Raw genomic sequence first — 16,303 nt, 5'->3', positions numbered from 1 at the left:
CCTAAATTAGATAAAAATATGTTGACGAAAAAGTAAATAAATTTAATTGGGTTTAAGACGTGAACTTTTTAATGAATTATCCTAACATGTAGAAAATCGCTTCAGTAAGTGATCTGCTGTACGACTTATAATTTAAATCTTATTCTAGATACTATTCTAACTTATCTTAAGAATGATTAAATGTTATTCTATGTGTCTATTAATCAGTTCGTATGGTAGTTTGCGTTTGAGCCTATGCACTACATTGACATCGCGCACATTTAATTATTTGGCGAGTGCATTTTGATGCACTAATAGTCTTTCAGAATACTTCGCACTAACACTCAGAATCACATTCATTATGGGATCTATGGGGATATCGTGCTAAATCAGTTTGTTGGACACGTAATATGGCGCATCGACGATGACTTGCGATACTTTATTCCGGTAGCTCTGAAGGATAGCTATGTTAGATTTACTAGTAGTACTCCATAGTTCAATACCATAGGTCCAAATGGGCTTAAGTATTGACTTATGCAACAAAATCTTGTTATCTAGTGATAATTTGAATTTACGCCCTATCAGCCAATATTTTAGTTTAAACCCAAGCTGTTTGCGTTTTGTCACTATATGTTTTTTCCATGTCAAACGTCGATCAAAATGTATTCGCAGATATTTAACGTGGTCTGCTGGCGGAATTTCATGATTTTTCAATTTTACTGATGTACATGTTCTTCTACAAAGGGTGAATGAACGTCACGTTTTCAACCACAATTCGACTTTGTTAAGAAGTTGGAGGTTTCTTATAGCTGGTAAACCGTTGTATCGTTAGCATGTGTTGCAACAGTAGTGTTTCTAGTGGTCGGTAGGTCAGCTGTATATAATAGGTATAACAATGGGTCAAGAACACTACCCTGCGGAACACCTGAATATATTGGAACAATGGAACTAGTTAAAACATTACATTTTTATATCTACCACTTTCATTGGCGAAGTATCTAGTGTTTTTTTGAATTGACTAATTGACAATTGACGGATTTGATGGTTATCTGGTATTTCATTTCTCATCTATATGTTATATACTTGGGGAAAGTACAGCGGATTTAGAGTGATAAAAATTTTAATAATGATAACGCTCAAACATTTTTTTTTGATAATTTCTTGATATCTTCTTGAGATAGATATGAGGCTCCACAATGTGGTAAGGCTGAATATATAAGTGATATATAAAATCACTGCTTCTCATGGCGAGAAGGCTCTTCATCTTGTCCTCGTGCCAATTTTTCAGTAATGTGATTGAAAACGATTCGATGGTGATACCGATGAAGTTGACAAATAACTGTTATCACTGTGCATGAATATAATAAAACCACAACATTTATTTAAACAAATATCGTCACATCGACCATATCGTAATTAATCATATAATAAAACACTCATTAAATTTCTGAACTTTTATTCCGCGTTGTTCTTGATGTGAAAGAGGTTGGCAAAATGTGTGATTCGTGTGAAGACAGCAAAAAGTTTAAAATTATCGTGATTGGAGATCCGGAATGCGGAAAAACTTCATTACTTGTTAGGTGAGTTCATATAAAGTATTATTTTATTAACGACTAGTAGTATAGTCTTTTCAAAGTTTTTTTGTACACACGTCATCAAATTGTTTAATGTATTGCCTGTCGTAATTTGTAAAATCGTTTCAGAATCAGACAATATTTTCCTTCACATGTTATTCTAGTTAAAAAGAGATACAATGGTGTCTGATTCAAAATTCTTGAAAGCAATGGTGATAAGAGGTTATAATACTAACTTATAAACCATTGTCACTGTATAATTAACTGTAGTTTTTAGATGTACTATAATGTTAAAGTAAATTATATTTGATAACATTTTTGCTCCATTTTTTATTTAGATTAGAATTTTCTTGTATGTCAAAGCCAAACTGAACTAAAACTCAGAGTTGATGCAGCAACATTGCAACGTTTTGATGTCACAAATTTAAATAACGTATGTACAAAATAATTTTAAATGGACTATATATATTGCCCGTTCAATAAAACTGAGTGAGTGAACTGATGCTATATTAATTGATGACTTCAAAATGTCGCATTAACTCTGACTTAATTAAGCGCAAATGCTATGAAATATAATTTATTTTAGCGTTATATAAGGACTAAAAGTTACTATAGTATTCTTTCTCTCATTACATATTTTAACCAAACGATGTATCTCCTTAACGATGATTGTAGATACACACTGGGTACATTTCTAAGGGACGCCATTACAACGATTGGCGTAGATATTCAAACCAAAACCCTGACCATAAACAACCAAAAAATAACGTTGCAGTTCTGGGATACAGCAGGGCAGGAAAAATACAGGAGATGTCTCGTCAAGCATTTCTACAGGTAAGCAGTAAGTGAAGTTTTATCGTCGATTTTTTTCCTTATTATTTCCACTAAAATCAGGGGCGCTGATGCCATTGTGTTCGTGTATGACGTGAGCAATTCGAGGTCGTACGATTCCATAATACGATGGTTGAATGAAGCCCGTCTGTACTGCATGCCCGATGCCATAAAGGTCCTTGTTGGAAATAAATGCGACAAAATCGCGACAGTCCGTAAGAGGGAAGCAGAAAAATTTGCTAGGGCGCATGACATGATGGTAAAACGACTTCTGGTGGTACTATAATATTATGTAAATAATTACTTGTGTTTCTAGCTATTTGAAACGTCAGCCAAATGTCATCTCCTTGGTGATAAAGTGGATTCCGTATTTTTATATATAGCTAATGTATTGAGTATGCAAAATACACCCAAGACGGGCTTCGGCACCATCAAAATCACACTGGACAAAGAAGAGAATAACAAACGAAGTAGAAAGGACAGGTGGTCTAAAAAGTGTTGTTGATCAAAGTTTAACTTCAGGACTGTGCATCAGCGTTGCCATCTTGTAAACTTGTTGGCTTCAGATAATGAATATAATATCAAAATGAAGTGAATGTTTTATATATGAGTGAAATTTGCATTTAGAAAGTTTTTGATCTCACTAAGTACATCATATATTTGCATAATAAAGTACAAGAAAACATTCTCATGGACCAAGAACCATTTAATTAGGGACAGACTCTTTTCTCAATGACTAGCTTCAACCGATTATATACCGGTGGTAGGCGTTAATTCTATTTCTAACAGAATAACGAGCGCTTTTTACTTCGATTTTTTAATATTTTGATAGTTTTAGTAAACACCAATTAAGTATCATGAACTAAATCACATTATTTTTTATTAATACCGCCATATAACATATTTTATAACAATTATAATATACGACATTATCTTATAACAAAGAAGCAGCGCTTACATTACTATAGATCAATTGACGCCATCCTTTATTTGTATTTATATTTTCTGTGACAGGTTTGATTAGCATTGTGCGCTTATTGTGTTGACCACCGAAAAAAAATTAACATTTTGACATATCGGAGAAAAAATGATATATCTTTTGCAACAAGTATAAGAAATATTGATATTTTACAAAAATTATATCAATATCACTACATAGTATAAAACAAAGTCGCCTTTTCTGTCCCTATATCCCTATGTGCGCTTAAATCTTTAAAACTACGCAACGGATTTTGATGCGGTTTTTTTCAATAGATAGAGTGATTCAAGAGGAAGGTTTATATGTATAATACATGCATAATATACTAAGGCAACATTGCTAATTTTAGAGGTTTCTAACGTGATGTCGTAAATTAACCTATTTTTTTAGGCTTATTTAGCAATTAGCAAAAACGCTGCCTAACCCTACGAGTTAGATCAAATTAATGTACTACAGTATTGTACACCATAAAAAGGTCTACAAAAAAGTCCGCGATGGTATATGTTTATCTTTTAGGGATAACCCACATTAACCATTTTTATTGTTTACTTTTTACGTGAGAAAATAGCTTATTTACGAAGCTATTTTAAGCAATACTGCATTAATCCTTATCGAATTAAGTACCTTAAATACAGTGTGCAATTAATATAGATCAATATGGTTCCTTACAGCATGTAAATTAAACAAATATTTTCGGAGATATTACAAATTTAAAATTTGCGTTTAAAAATGTGTAATGTAATAAAAATTGTATGAATTTAGATATTCCAAAGATAGCAGGAAATCTTCATAGTAAGTATAGGGGAAGAGGAATTGTTTTACTCCAAATTTAATGCGTGTAGGCCAAGGGCAGTAATGAATGAACCAAAAATACTGGATCGATTTAAATCATGTTTTCATTGACATAGGCATATATATTTTATGCCCGTGCAAAGTCGGAGCGGGCCGCTATGTTTTTATATACAACGTACAATATTTTTTCTGTAGTGTATTTAATTTAGTATCAGCATTGCACCCGTGCGAAGCCAGGGCGGGTCGCTAGTTTCTATATATATCAAAATTTTTATATATATAAAAATATCGAAGAATATCGACTAAAAATATCGATATATCGGCCAAAAATATCGATTTTTTTTCAGAAAATATCGATAAAACTATATATCGATATTTTTCTGCATTCCTATTTTAAAGTGTTTTAGAAATATTTTTCTCAAACTCGGGGGATAACTTAACTTAAATTTTAGTTTTGGTTCTCCAAATTACACACGCTTTTTTAATAAATATTTATATTTGTACTGATGTATAGATTAAATTATTGTTTATATTATATATCTGTGTTATATTTGTAATTATTGTAGTTATAAATATTGTTTTGTATCTATAGATGTTATATATTTATTTATGTGTCTGTATGTATTTATACTCTTTTCAGCATTTGTATTAGTTACTTTATTGTTTACTTTTTATTATTTGCTATATACTTCATTTTTTATATATAGTTCTGAAATTATTATATTATTTAGTTTATAAACATATATAAATTGCAGTAAGTGTTTTAGCTATGTAGAATTATATAAAATTTCTGTAACAATTTTGTTTAAGGTTTAGGCTTTTGCGTTTTATTTCAAATTTAATTGGTCAATAGAATGTGACGTCAGGGGTTATCTTTATTCGTCACGTGATGCTTATGAAATCCTCAACCAATGAAATATCTTCCTAATAGATTGTTACCTTTACAGGTGTTTATTACAGGGTAACAACTCTATGCTAAACAATAGTGAGGCTGATGAGACACCAACTTATAAGAATATATAAATAACAAAGGTTATTCTTATATTAGATTAAATAAAGCTATTCAAATATTTAAAATCAAAACTCAGTTCTGAACTTAGTTTCCACAAAAATCTTAATGATTTGAATTTAAAAAGAAAACAGTTATCGCCAAATGAACGACTATAAAAAAGAAATCCGTTTTAATATATCAAAAAACGTCTTGGGTTTAACACCAGAGAAAAAAAGAGAAAAGAAATTTAGGAAGCCTTATAAATAATGTATTTTCATTAACGCGAAATATCTTTCATTTTTCCGTTAATTGCTAAGCCAAAAGGAACCGAAGATTTTTTCATGTTTTGTCGTCGAGGATATAATTCAAGCGGAATGAGGGCCGGTGCAAAAAGAGAGGCGTGAGAGAGAAGGAGAGAGAGAGGGAACGATAAACAAGTAGCATCTAGCCGACGCGAAACACCTGTGGTTTTCATGATGATTTATTATCAAGGTCTAACGAGCGCTATAGCTGTTTCTTGACATGGCAATGATCTATGAGTACCGTAGGAAACTGGAAAGAAATTCTAATATACGAGATAATTCAACGGCTACCACAACGACCGAAAGATAAAGACGCGAGGCGGTTTTATTTGCCGCTGATGCCGTTTTAACGAGCAAAAAGAAATCTGGTTTATGTATCGGCCAGATGTACGAAACGTGTGGAGCTTTTCGAGGATCTCTAATTAATCTGTTCTACAGCTCTAATAAAACCAACAGAAAAAGTACTCTACGCGTTACGATTTCAGACATTTCAGGAGATTAGAGTTTGGTATCTATGGATTATTCAAAGTTATTTTATACCTACGCCATCTAAATGTCAGACGCGAAAACGTCGCAATGTTGCCGCATCAAATCTCAGTTTTAGTTCAGTTTGTCTTTGACATCCATCAAAATACCAATCTATATGAAATAATTGAACAAAAATGTTATTAAATATATTTTATTTTAACATTATAGTATATCTAAAAACTACACTTAATTATACAGCCACAATAGTTTATAGGTTAGAGTTATAACCTCTTATCACTATTGTTTTCAAGAATTTTGCACACGTCTGACAACCACTCGATTTTGACAGGCTCATTAGTTTACGTGCTCGAACTATCGAATCAGACAGCATTGTGTCTCTTTTTAACTCGAATAACATGATAAAGAAAATATTGTCTGATTCTAAAACGAATTTGGCAGGCAATACATTCAATTTCTTGATAACGTATGTACAAAAAACTTTGTATCCAATCTTCCAATAAAATAAACGCAACGTAGCCGCATCCAATTCAAATTTTTCTTTGTTGTGAATCTGACATAACAAAATACTAATGTAAATAAAAGAATAAATAAAAATAACGTTACCAAATATAATTTATTTTGTAGTACATCTAATGCATTTATTTCCGAAAGACTTGAACTACAGTTAATTAAACAATCACAATAATTTTTAGGTTAAAGTTGTTTTACTACATTTACAATGAACTCTTTTTCACACCACCTATGAAGTAGAGTTCTCTACACATTTTTATATATAGTGGTATTTTTTAGAGGCCTAACCTGCCTAGTTGACAATTGTATATCCAAATAATGTATTTTGCTTTCATTAGAGAGAATTTTCACCTTTTTACGTTTGGTTCTTCTTTCCTTCGTTCCTTTGTTTCTTTTTAATTGTTATTTTGATAACTTTGAATTTCTGCTGAGTTTCTTTTGTTACTGACTGTGTACATTTTGCGTTCTAAAATTCGAATTAATCACTTAATTCTACATAAAGCATATTGCTATATCTGTAAAACAGTTAGTATTGCTTATCTCATACATTCTAACGTAATGTTCATGTATATTCTAAACAGTTTCACAAATATCTATGTACATACATTTCTCGGACTATAAAATATCATTTTCTACAGTTATTTTATGTTAATTATATACTTCACTTGGTTGTTAAACTCAATTAATTAGAACTGAATAAGCATTATTAAAACATATAATTTTTACTTGAACAGAATTATAATAGAGACTAAGTCATTATGTAAGGGGTGTCATTTTTTATTTAGCACATCCTGCTCTAAAAGCCAAAAATATATTTTGGTGTGAAAGAAAACAAAATTTACGTTAAACTGTTTTAAAATGGATAATTTTTAAGAGGGGTGACATAAACAGAAACCATCTAATTTTTTTGAAAATACACTGTTCATTGTATAACTTGGAAACGAAATGCTGTACGAAAATTATTCGACTACTCTTTGATTCACGGTAAAATTCTTTATAATTCCTGTAATTTTCATTATCCTCCGCTTATATTGAAGAAAATGGCAACAAAAACCTTGAAAATGACCAAAATCGCAAATTCTCACGTTTATATATTTGGAAAAAGTGGGAAAAAATGTTTAATTGGGAATAAGTGTTTTTGGGGTGAAAAAATTACCATCCCTATTAAATTACTTTAGCATGTATACTATTGAGATAAACAGTGATATAAACAAAGACACAAGAGAATCTAATTTTTTTGCGAATACATTTTTGACTGTATCAATACTGTAGAAATGAAAGGCTGTATGAAAATAATTATAGCACTGTCAACGTAATTTTTTTTATAACTCCTTAATTTCCTTAACTTTTAAGTAATTTCCATCAACCTGTGCTAAAATAAAGAAAACCTTGAATATGACCAACAAATTGCACATTTCCACCACAAAATGTGGCAACATTTTTTAATCAGGGATAAAAATATATCTATTTTGGGTTGAAAACAAATTAAAATTTATTGCTTTATAATGTATACATTTTAAGATAGACATAAACAGAAGGTGACTTTTTTGAATATACACTATACATTTTTCATTGTATAACAGTCGTAACTTAGAATCGCTCTATAAAAATTGTTATACCACCATTTGATTCCAAGTAAAATTCTTAAAAAACTTAACCTAAAATTGTCAAAAATGGTAAATTTTCACGATTTTTATTTGTATTAAAAAAGTACCAATATCATTTGTTTTTGAATATTTGATAAATACTTCACTATCACTACATAGTATAAAACAAAGTCGCCTTTTCTGTCCCTATATCCCTATGTGCGCTTAAATCTTTAAAACTACGCAACGGATTTTGATGCGGTTTTTTTCAATAGATAGAGTGATTCAAGAGGAAGGTTTATATGTATAATACCTGCATAATATACTAAGGCAACATTGCTAATTTTAGAGGTTTCTAACGTGATGTCGTAAATTAACCTATTTTTTTAGGCTTATTTAGCAATTAGCAAAAACGCTGCCTAACCCTACGAGTTAGATCAAATTAATGTATTACAGTATTGTACACCATAAAAAGGTCTACAAAAAAGTCCGCGATGGTATATGTTTATCTTTTAGGGATAACCCACATTAACCATTTTTATTGTTTACTTTTTACGTGAGAAAATAGCTTATTTACGAAGCTATTTTAAGCAATACTGCATTAATCCTTATCGAATTAAGTACCTTAAATACAGTGTGCAATTAATATAGATCAATATGGTTCCTTACAGCATGTAAATTAAACAAATATTTTCGGAGATATTACAAATTTAAAATTTGCGTTTAAAAATGTGTAATGTAATAAAAATTGTATGAATTTAGATATTCCAAAGATAGCAGGAAATCTTCATAGTAAGTATAGGGGAAGAGGAATTGTTTTACTCCAAATTTAATGCGTGCAGGCCAAGGGCAGTAATGAATGAACCAAAAATACTGGATCGATTTTAATCATGTTTTCATTGAGTGACATAAGCATATATATTTTATGCCCGTGCAAAGTCGGAGCGGGCCGCTATGTTTTTATATACAACGTTCATATTTTTTCTGTAATGTATTTAATTTAGTATCAGCATTGCACCCGTGCGAAGCCGGGGCGGGTCGCTAGTTTCCATATATAATTTTAATTTCAACAGAATTCTTTAAAAATCTCAATGACTGTGTAAGGTGTGGCATTTTTTATTCAACATCCCGAATGATTCGAAACATTATTTAAAAAAATAATTGGAAACAGAACAGGCATTAAATGGCCTTTAGGGTTTTCGATTTAAAGGGTGTCCTTTTTCCGTTCTTTGTCCCTCCCAGGGGGAGAGTGTCGCGCAGCTCAGACGAGTAACGGCGATATTTCGGATTAGTTTTTCAATTAAAGGCGTTCCAATAGAAATTTCATTTCTTTTCTTGGGAGGTAATTAAATAAAGGTAATTAGAAAGGTGAAATAATGGAAGAAATTGCTATAACCCTTGGGTTTGAAATCGTGCCCTGTCTTATAGGTTTTTTACGAATTAATGGTATTTCTAATTTTATAATTGACTTCGTATGACAACGGTGAAGGTGATTTAGGGCCACAAAATTCTAAAATAAATTGGAACATAATAAATCCATTATTAAAACGACAAAATTGGAGAAGAATCTTGAACGGAATTTTTGTTGTCGCAAGTAATGAATAAGGCCAATTGAAAAGTTCCCGGCCTACCATAATAAAACACATTTTTTTGGCAAAATTAGTTCTTTTTATTCAACATAATTCCCTTCAAGAGTGATACACTGATTGTAGCGACCCTTCAACTCTTCAATGCCATTTTTGTAGTACGATTTGTCCTTTGTTTCAAAATAGGCTTCAGTTTCGGCGATCAGCTCTTCATTCGACGAAAATTTTTTCCCAGCGAGCATTCTTTGAAGATCTGAGAACAGGAAAACCAGATCAGGGGGGCCAGATCTGGAGAATACGGTAGATGAGGAAGCAATTCGAAGCCCAATTCATGGGTTTTGGCATCGTCTTCACTGGCTTGTGACACGGGGCATTGTCTTGGTGAAGCAGCACTTTCATTTTCTTCAAATGCGGCCGTTTTTCGGCGATTTCGTCTTTCAAACGGTCCAATAACGCTATGTAATAGTCGCTGTTGATGGTCCTTCCTTTTTCAGGGTAGTCAATGTAAATTATTCCATGCGCATCCCAAAACATAGACGCCATAACCTTGCCAGCCAACTGTTGCGTTTTCCCACGCTTTGGAGCGGGTTCATCGTGTGCAGTCTACTCGGATGACTGTCGATTGGACGATAGCCAGTACAGTTGCTTGACTTTAAGTCTAATCTGCTCAGCTTTTTGTCTAACAGGATATTTCCAGTTTAACCTACCATCGAGATGTATTCCGAAGTATTTGGCTGATTCTGCTTGAGGAATTGAGCATCCGTCAAGAGATATAAATAGGTTTTTGTCATTTCACCACAACGCAAAATTAACATGGACAGATTTGTTTCTGCATTTGGTATTGTGCTATATTTTCCAGTCTCTAGTCAATTTATAAATCTTGTTGACCGCTACACGTACCGTCCCTACAACCTTAGACACAGATACATCTAATTTGAATGGAAATTGCAGCAAAAAAAAACGAAAACAGCCAAAAATTGAAAATCTTCACGACTATATACATGGAAAAAGTGGCTTGATTTTTAGTATCTCGTAGAAAGGTAAAACCGTCAAAATACATGCATTTTCGGTTATTGAAAATGCATGTTAAAGTGCTGTAGAATGAATACATTTTAAAATTGATGATATGAGCTGACATCCAGTTAATTTTTGAAACTACACGTTTTAAAGGAACTAACGGTTGTATAAAAGTTATTATAACACAAACTAAAGTACAAAGAACATGTCAATGATAAAACAGCGGAAATTTTCACGACTACATACATGTAAAACCGTTATTATAATAATTATTACACCTTATAAGATCTGTATAAATAACATCAGAACATCGTTATCGTGTACGTATTTATAAAAATACATATTTTTCTATTGTTTCAGACGTATTGTGATTCCGTAAGGAGATATATCAAAAGGCCGAGACAAGTCTGCTAGTCGAAAGTAAAATTTTATTATTGGATAAAACTCTTGGGTCGGGATCCTTAATATTCCGAGAACAACCGTCTTTCGCAACTTTGTTACATTTTTGTTACTCTCCTGTTCATATATGCATAATACCGGGGATCACTTACGGGATTGGAGCTAGGGTATATCGGGACAAATATCGCGACAAATTCGTTTAGGATTTTAAATGGAATATGTAGTTTTTCGATGCAAATACCAGGACTATATCTTATATTAATTTGGGATCGTGTTATTTGGTTTGCTACTCTAGTCGTATCTTGACATATCGTAGGTATCTTGTTGTGTTGGAAATAGTCATTAATGAGGTTTGTCCATCAAGCTTAGTAGCAAAAATTGTAGTAACTGGTAATAATTAGATATTTATTTTAAATATAATATATATCAATAATGATTAAAATTGTATTTCATAGATAATGTGTAGCTAGAATTTGTTGAGAGTAAATGTCGAAGAATGTGAAATTCAGAGAAGAAGAAATTAGACAGCATGTAGATATTATTTTTTTTATCTCATTTTATTCATTAATTTTTAAATTAAAATGTGTTATTTCAAAAAATATTCAATGTTTATTTCCCTCCTTATATATAGTTTCAATATTAAATCAATTATTTATCAAATTTGTGTATATTTATTAAAAAAAAAATAATGATGTGTATTACGATATTTTTATAAAAATAGAATATATTAATTATATTTTTATTATTTCGTTTTATTTAATATTTTTTAAATGAAATGTGTTATTTCCAAAATTTTACAATTTTTATTTGCCTCCTGAACCTACTTACATTGTGTATCATTCTTGAAAAGACTGGCATGCGACGTTGCCACCTCTTGCAATTTATACGTATATTTGAAGAAAATATTATAAATACAATTAATTATTTTTATATAAATTTATTTATATTAAATTATTGTTTATTAAAAGGTTTATTTTTTAGAGGGAAAAGTCTTGCCATGGAATGTTGAATACCTCTCACCCTTTGATATACTATTGTAGACTATTGATTGACATTCGAATTTGGGATTTAGTTGCTCTTCAATGTTATCTTTTTTCAATCGAGTGAAATTTCAATGTTTCTTGCTCAGGTTTAATATTCTGGATTGATTATATATGATCAATGAGTTGTGATTTTGGTGAAACATGCTCGCATAATAGATATCAAGTCATATTTATCTGAGTTTATAATGCCTCAGGGACAATTGTGTCTAAATGTAACAAATTTAATAGAACATTGAATCCAATTTGGAAAATTGGAAGAAAAATTGAATAGATACGCACCTGGATAGAATTTCGTCATTTGTCTCTTCACATTAGAACTGTTGCGAACGTTTTTGTGACGATATTCACAAAAATCAAAAATATGAAAGATATAACATCAATAAACAGATGTAAACATCCAAGAGCTACTACAGCTCTTACTAGTGTCAATCCTAGCTCTCGGTTGCTTGTAAATGGCATCGCAAAATCAGGCAGATACTCCCTAAGTTTACCGAATTTCAACTGGCACAACTACTATTGATATAAAATTTCAAAACAACTAATTTTTTGTAATTTGTTGGATTAAAAGCATTTTTGTAGTACTAATATATGTAACATATGTACTGAGCGTTAAGCTATATAATAAGAAGAATTTAGATTTTTGATTATAATAATTTTGAGCATTTGAAAAGGTATTCAATATATCCATCAGTCTATAATGGGTAAATTGGTGGTTTTGGCGTTGCAGCTATAAACGTTCCCGACCACTGTACAACCCTAAAATGTTTGTGTTTGATACGGGAATGTAACGAAGCGTTATAGCACGTTAAATTCCATTCGCCCGCAGGAAAAAAGCGTGGCGCTCTCGCATGAGCTGCTCTCCTGCCCATTTTCCAAAGCCGTCGTTGTACAAACGTGATTTTGCGGACTAATCTACACGCCGCATCTTTCATATTTCACTTTAACGATCATGGGTCATCAAATTAATTGAATATATATATATATATATATATATATATATATATAATTTCTGACTAATATAACCTGTGGAACTTATCCTATGGACCATTCTGTTAATTACTAGGAAATATTTTGAGTGCATTTTTTATATATTGTATTAGACAATAAGAGTATAAGGGTGATACGAATACGATAGCAGACGAAATTCTCTCGAAATCCTGTAAAGACATATTTAAACTAATAATTTCAACGTAATTTTAACACCAGAATAATTTGAATCACATAAGACATGTTCAATATCTTAAGAGAAGCTTTAATAAATTTGAGGGTTAAAGTCCTCAAGAGTTCCTTAACATTTCAGAACGAAATTTTATTTGCAGTGTCTAATATACATATTATTATCAATTGGTTTGAATTTGAAGACACTATATATCAACAGTTGAATTGTAAACAAGTTTTAAAATTAAAAAGTGTTCTAGTTTTTAACTCTGAAGTTATAATTGTTGGGAACTATATATGGTCTTATCGTGTTCAAACTCATTCGACAGTATGTTATTTGGTTTCCGTTCAGTATTTGTGGGGTGTATATAAATTTTTAGTAGCGTTGGGAACTTTTCGACTGAATTTGACTATCGACTGCTTAGTAATCGGCTATTTCAGTCGCTATTTTTGGGTCGACTGATTTTGCTACATTTTACTAGTGACTGTTTCAGTCGCTATTTTCAGCCCGACTAATTTTATTACTATTTACTATCGACCGTTTCAGTCATATACTTTTAGTTACTATTTTCTACGGTTCTACTAGTTTCATTCGACTTATTTTTAACATTCTGGCTCTGTCGAAAATGTACCGAATTTAGGCTTACATAGATTTATAGGTAATATATAGCGTTTTATGAATTTTTTGATAGAATATTTATACTAAAGTTTTCTAATAAATACATTTTCTGATAGGAAAACTCTCCTTTAATATTCAACAATTTATTTTTTTGGCTATTAAAAAAACACAAGAAAATAATGATGGCCACGGCAACACAGCGCAGCTGCAACAAGCTAAAAATATTTTTGATAAAAATCGCAGCAAATTAATATTTAACAGTAAAAATGCTTACCATTCTAACGAATTTTACTGCCAAGACGGGCCATTATCTCGTCCCTGTTTAAACTTACCGATTAGAGAGGCTATAAGTTCTATCTGGCTTCGGAATTTTCTATCAGATAATAGTACGCAGCGATTTGAAATTTATTAAAACAAGTAAAGCATTAAAAAAACCTTTGCCAGTTTATAACTTCTTATCACTATCGTTTCGAAGAACTGTACATACATTGGACAGCCGTAGGAATTTGGCAGATTGGTTTGGTTACACGTTCGTGCTTATCAGACAGCATCGTGTCTCTTTTTAACTAGAATAAAATGAAAAGGATAACATTGTCTGATTCTAAAACGAATTTACAAATTGCGACAGGCATTACATTAAACATTTTGATGATGTATGTACAAAATAATTTTGTATAGACTAACATATATATTTTTCGTATTAACGTTTACTTCTATAAAATCATTATTTTCTAATTCTATTTGACAAGTCAGTCCTTTCAATTTCGTAAATATTTTTAATACCTATGGCAGTTTTGCGTTTTTCTAAAGTGTGTATATGCTTTTAAATAATATTGGTGATATATAGTCATATAAGATATTTTGTATATATATCATTTAAATTTATGATGTTAAAACGTCGCTATGGCCTTGACAGGCTCATTCGTTTAAGTCTTCGAACTAATCGGATAGCACTGTGTCTCTTTTTAACTAGAATGGAATGAAAAGGATAACATTGTCTGATTCTAAAACGAATTTACAAATTGCTACAGGCGATACATTAAACAATTTGATGATGTATGTACAAAATAATTTTGTACATACATTTTGATGATGTATGTACAAAATAATTTTGTATAGACTAACATATATATTTTTCGTATTAACTTTTACTTCTATAAAATCATTATTTTCTAATTCTATTTGACAAGTCAGTCCTTTCAATTTCGTAAATATTTTTAATACCTATGGCAATTTTGCATTTCTCTAAAGTGTGTATATGCTTTTAAATAATATTGGTTATATATAGTTATATAAGATATTTTGTATATATGTCATCTAAATTTATGATGTCAAAACGTCGCTATGGCTTTGACAGGCTCATTCGTTGAAGTCTTCGAACTAATCAGATAGCACTGTGTTTCTTTTTAACTAGAATGAAATGAGAAGGATAACATTGTCTGATTCTAAAACGAATTTACAAATTGCTACACGTAATACATTAAACATTTTGATGATGTATGTACAAAATAATTTTGTATAGACTAACATATATATTTTTCGTATTAACATTTACTGCTATAAAATCATTATTTTCTAATTCTATTTGACAAGTCAGTCCTTTCAATTTCGTAAATATTTTTAATACCTATGGCAATTTTACATTTCTCTAAAGTGTGTATATGCTTTTAAATAATATTGGTGATATATAGTCATATAAGATATTTTGTATATATGTCATCTAAATTTATGATGTCAAAACGTCGCTATGGCTTTGACAGGCTCATTCGTTTAAGTCTTCGAACTAATCAGATAGCACTGTGCCTCTTTTTAACTAATATGAAATGAGAAGGAAAATATTGTCCAATTCTAAAATGAATTTACAAATTGCAACAGGCAATACATTAAACATTTTGATAACGTTATGTACAAAAATATATATATATATATATATATATATATATATATATATATATATATATATATGTATATATATAAATGTTATACTATTTCTCGAAGGAAATTGAGTGGTACCTGAATAATTAAATTTTCAATAAAAATATTTCGGCCGACGCTTGATCAAAACAGAAAAATCGAAATATATTTAAATCTAACGCAAAAAAATCCTGTCTCTTTATGAAAATTTAAAATTAACAAAAACATCGGTCTCTATATACGTGCAAATAAAATCTCCGTGAACAAACATCGAAACCTGATTAGGTTCCAACACGAAAAACGAAAAAATACTGAAACGCGTACCGTACAAAACAGATCGCGTCAAACAACAACAAAAAACCAATAAAAAACAGAGAAAAAATGGTGATCCGGAACATCATTTGACTCTACGAGGCACAGTCAGTGACAAGCCCTTCAAAACCCAACAAAACGGAACATTTTTTTTGTCGAGGTTGTCAGTCGGTCGGCGGACAAAACAATCTGATCAAAACTATCGCTAGTCGGGGCGGTTGT

At 31.0% G+C, this 16,303-nt stretch overlaps 1 protein-coding gene across 1 annotated transcript; it reads left to right on the top strand.

Annotated features, from left to right (window-relative positions):
- Positions 1-1,455: 1,455 nt before the first annotated feature.
- LOC143202015 (ras-related protein Rab-33A-like) lies at positions 1,456-3,034 on the top strand. Its single transcript, XM_076413284.1, has 4 exons — positions 1,456-1,559; positions 2,229-2,387; positions 2,448-2,643; positions 2,701-3,034. Exons 1-4 carry the CDS (start codon positions 1,474-1,476, stop codon positions 2,887-2,889), a joined length of 630 nt encoding a protein of 209 aa, XP_076269399.1. The 5' UTR covers positions 1,456-1,473; the 3' UTR covers positions 2,890-3,034.
- The last annotated feature ends 13,269 nt before the right edge of the window (positions 3,035-16,303 follow it).

This window comes from Rhynchophorus ferrugineus, unplaced genomic scaffold (genome assembly GCF_030347505.1).
Source record: "Rhynchophorus ferrugineus isolate W39M unplaced genomic scaffold, kcgeb_rfMv2 rfM9, whole genome shotgun sequence".
NCBI classification, from domain to species: domain Eukaryota; kingdom Metazoa; phylum Arthropoda; class Insecta; order Coleoptera; family Curculionidae; genus Rhynchophorus; species Rhynchophorus ferrugineus.
Note: the sequence above shows the minus strand (reverse complement) of the source record. Positions and strands in the feature narration are given on the sequence as shown.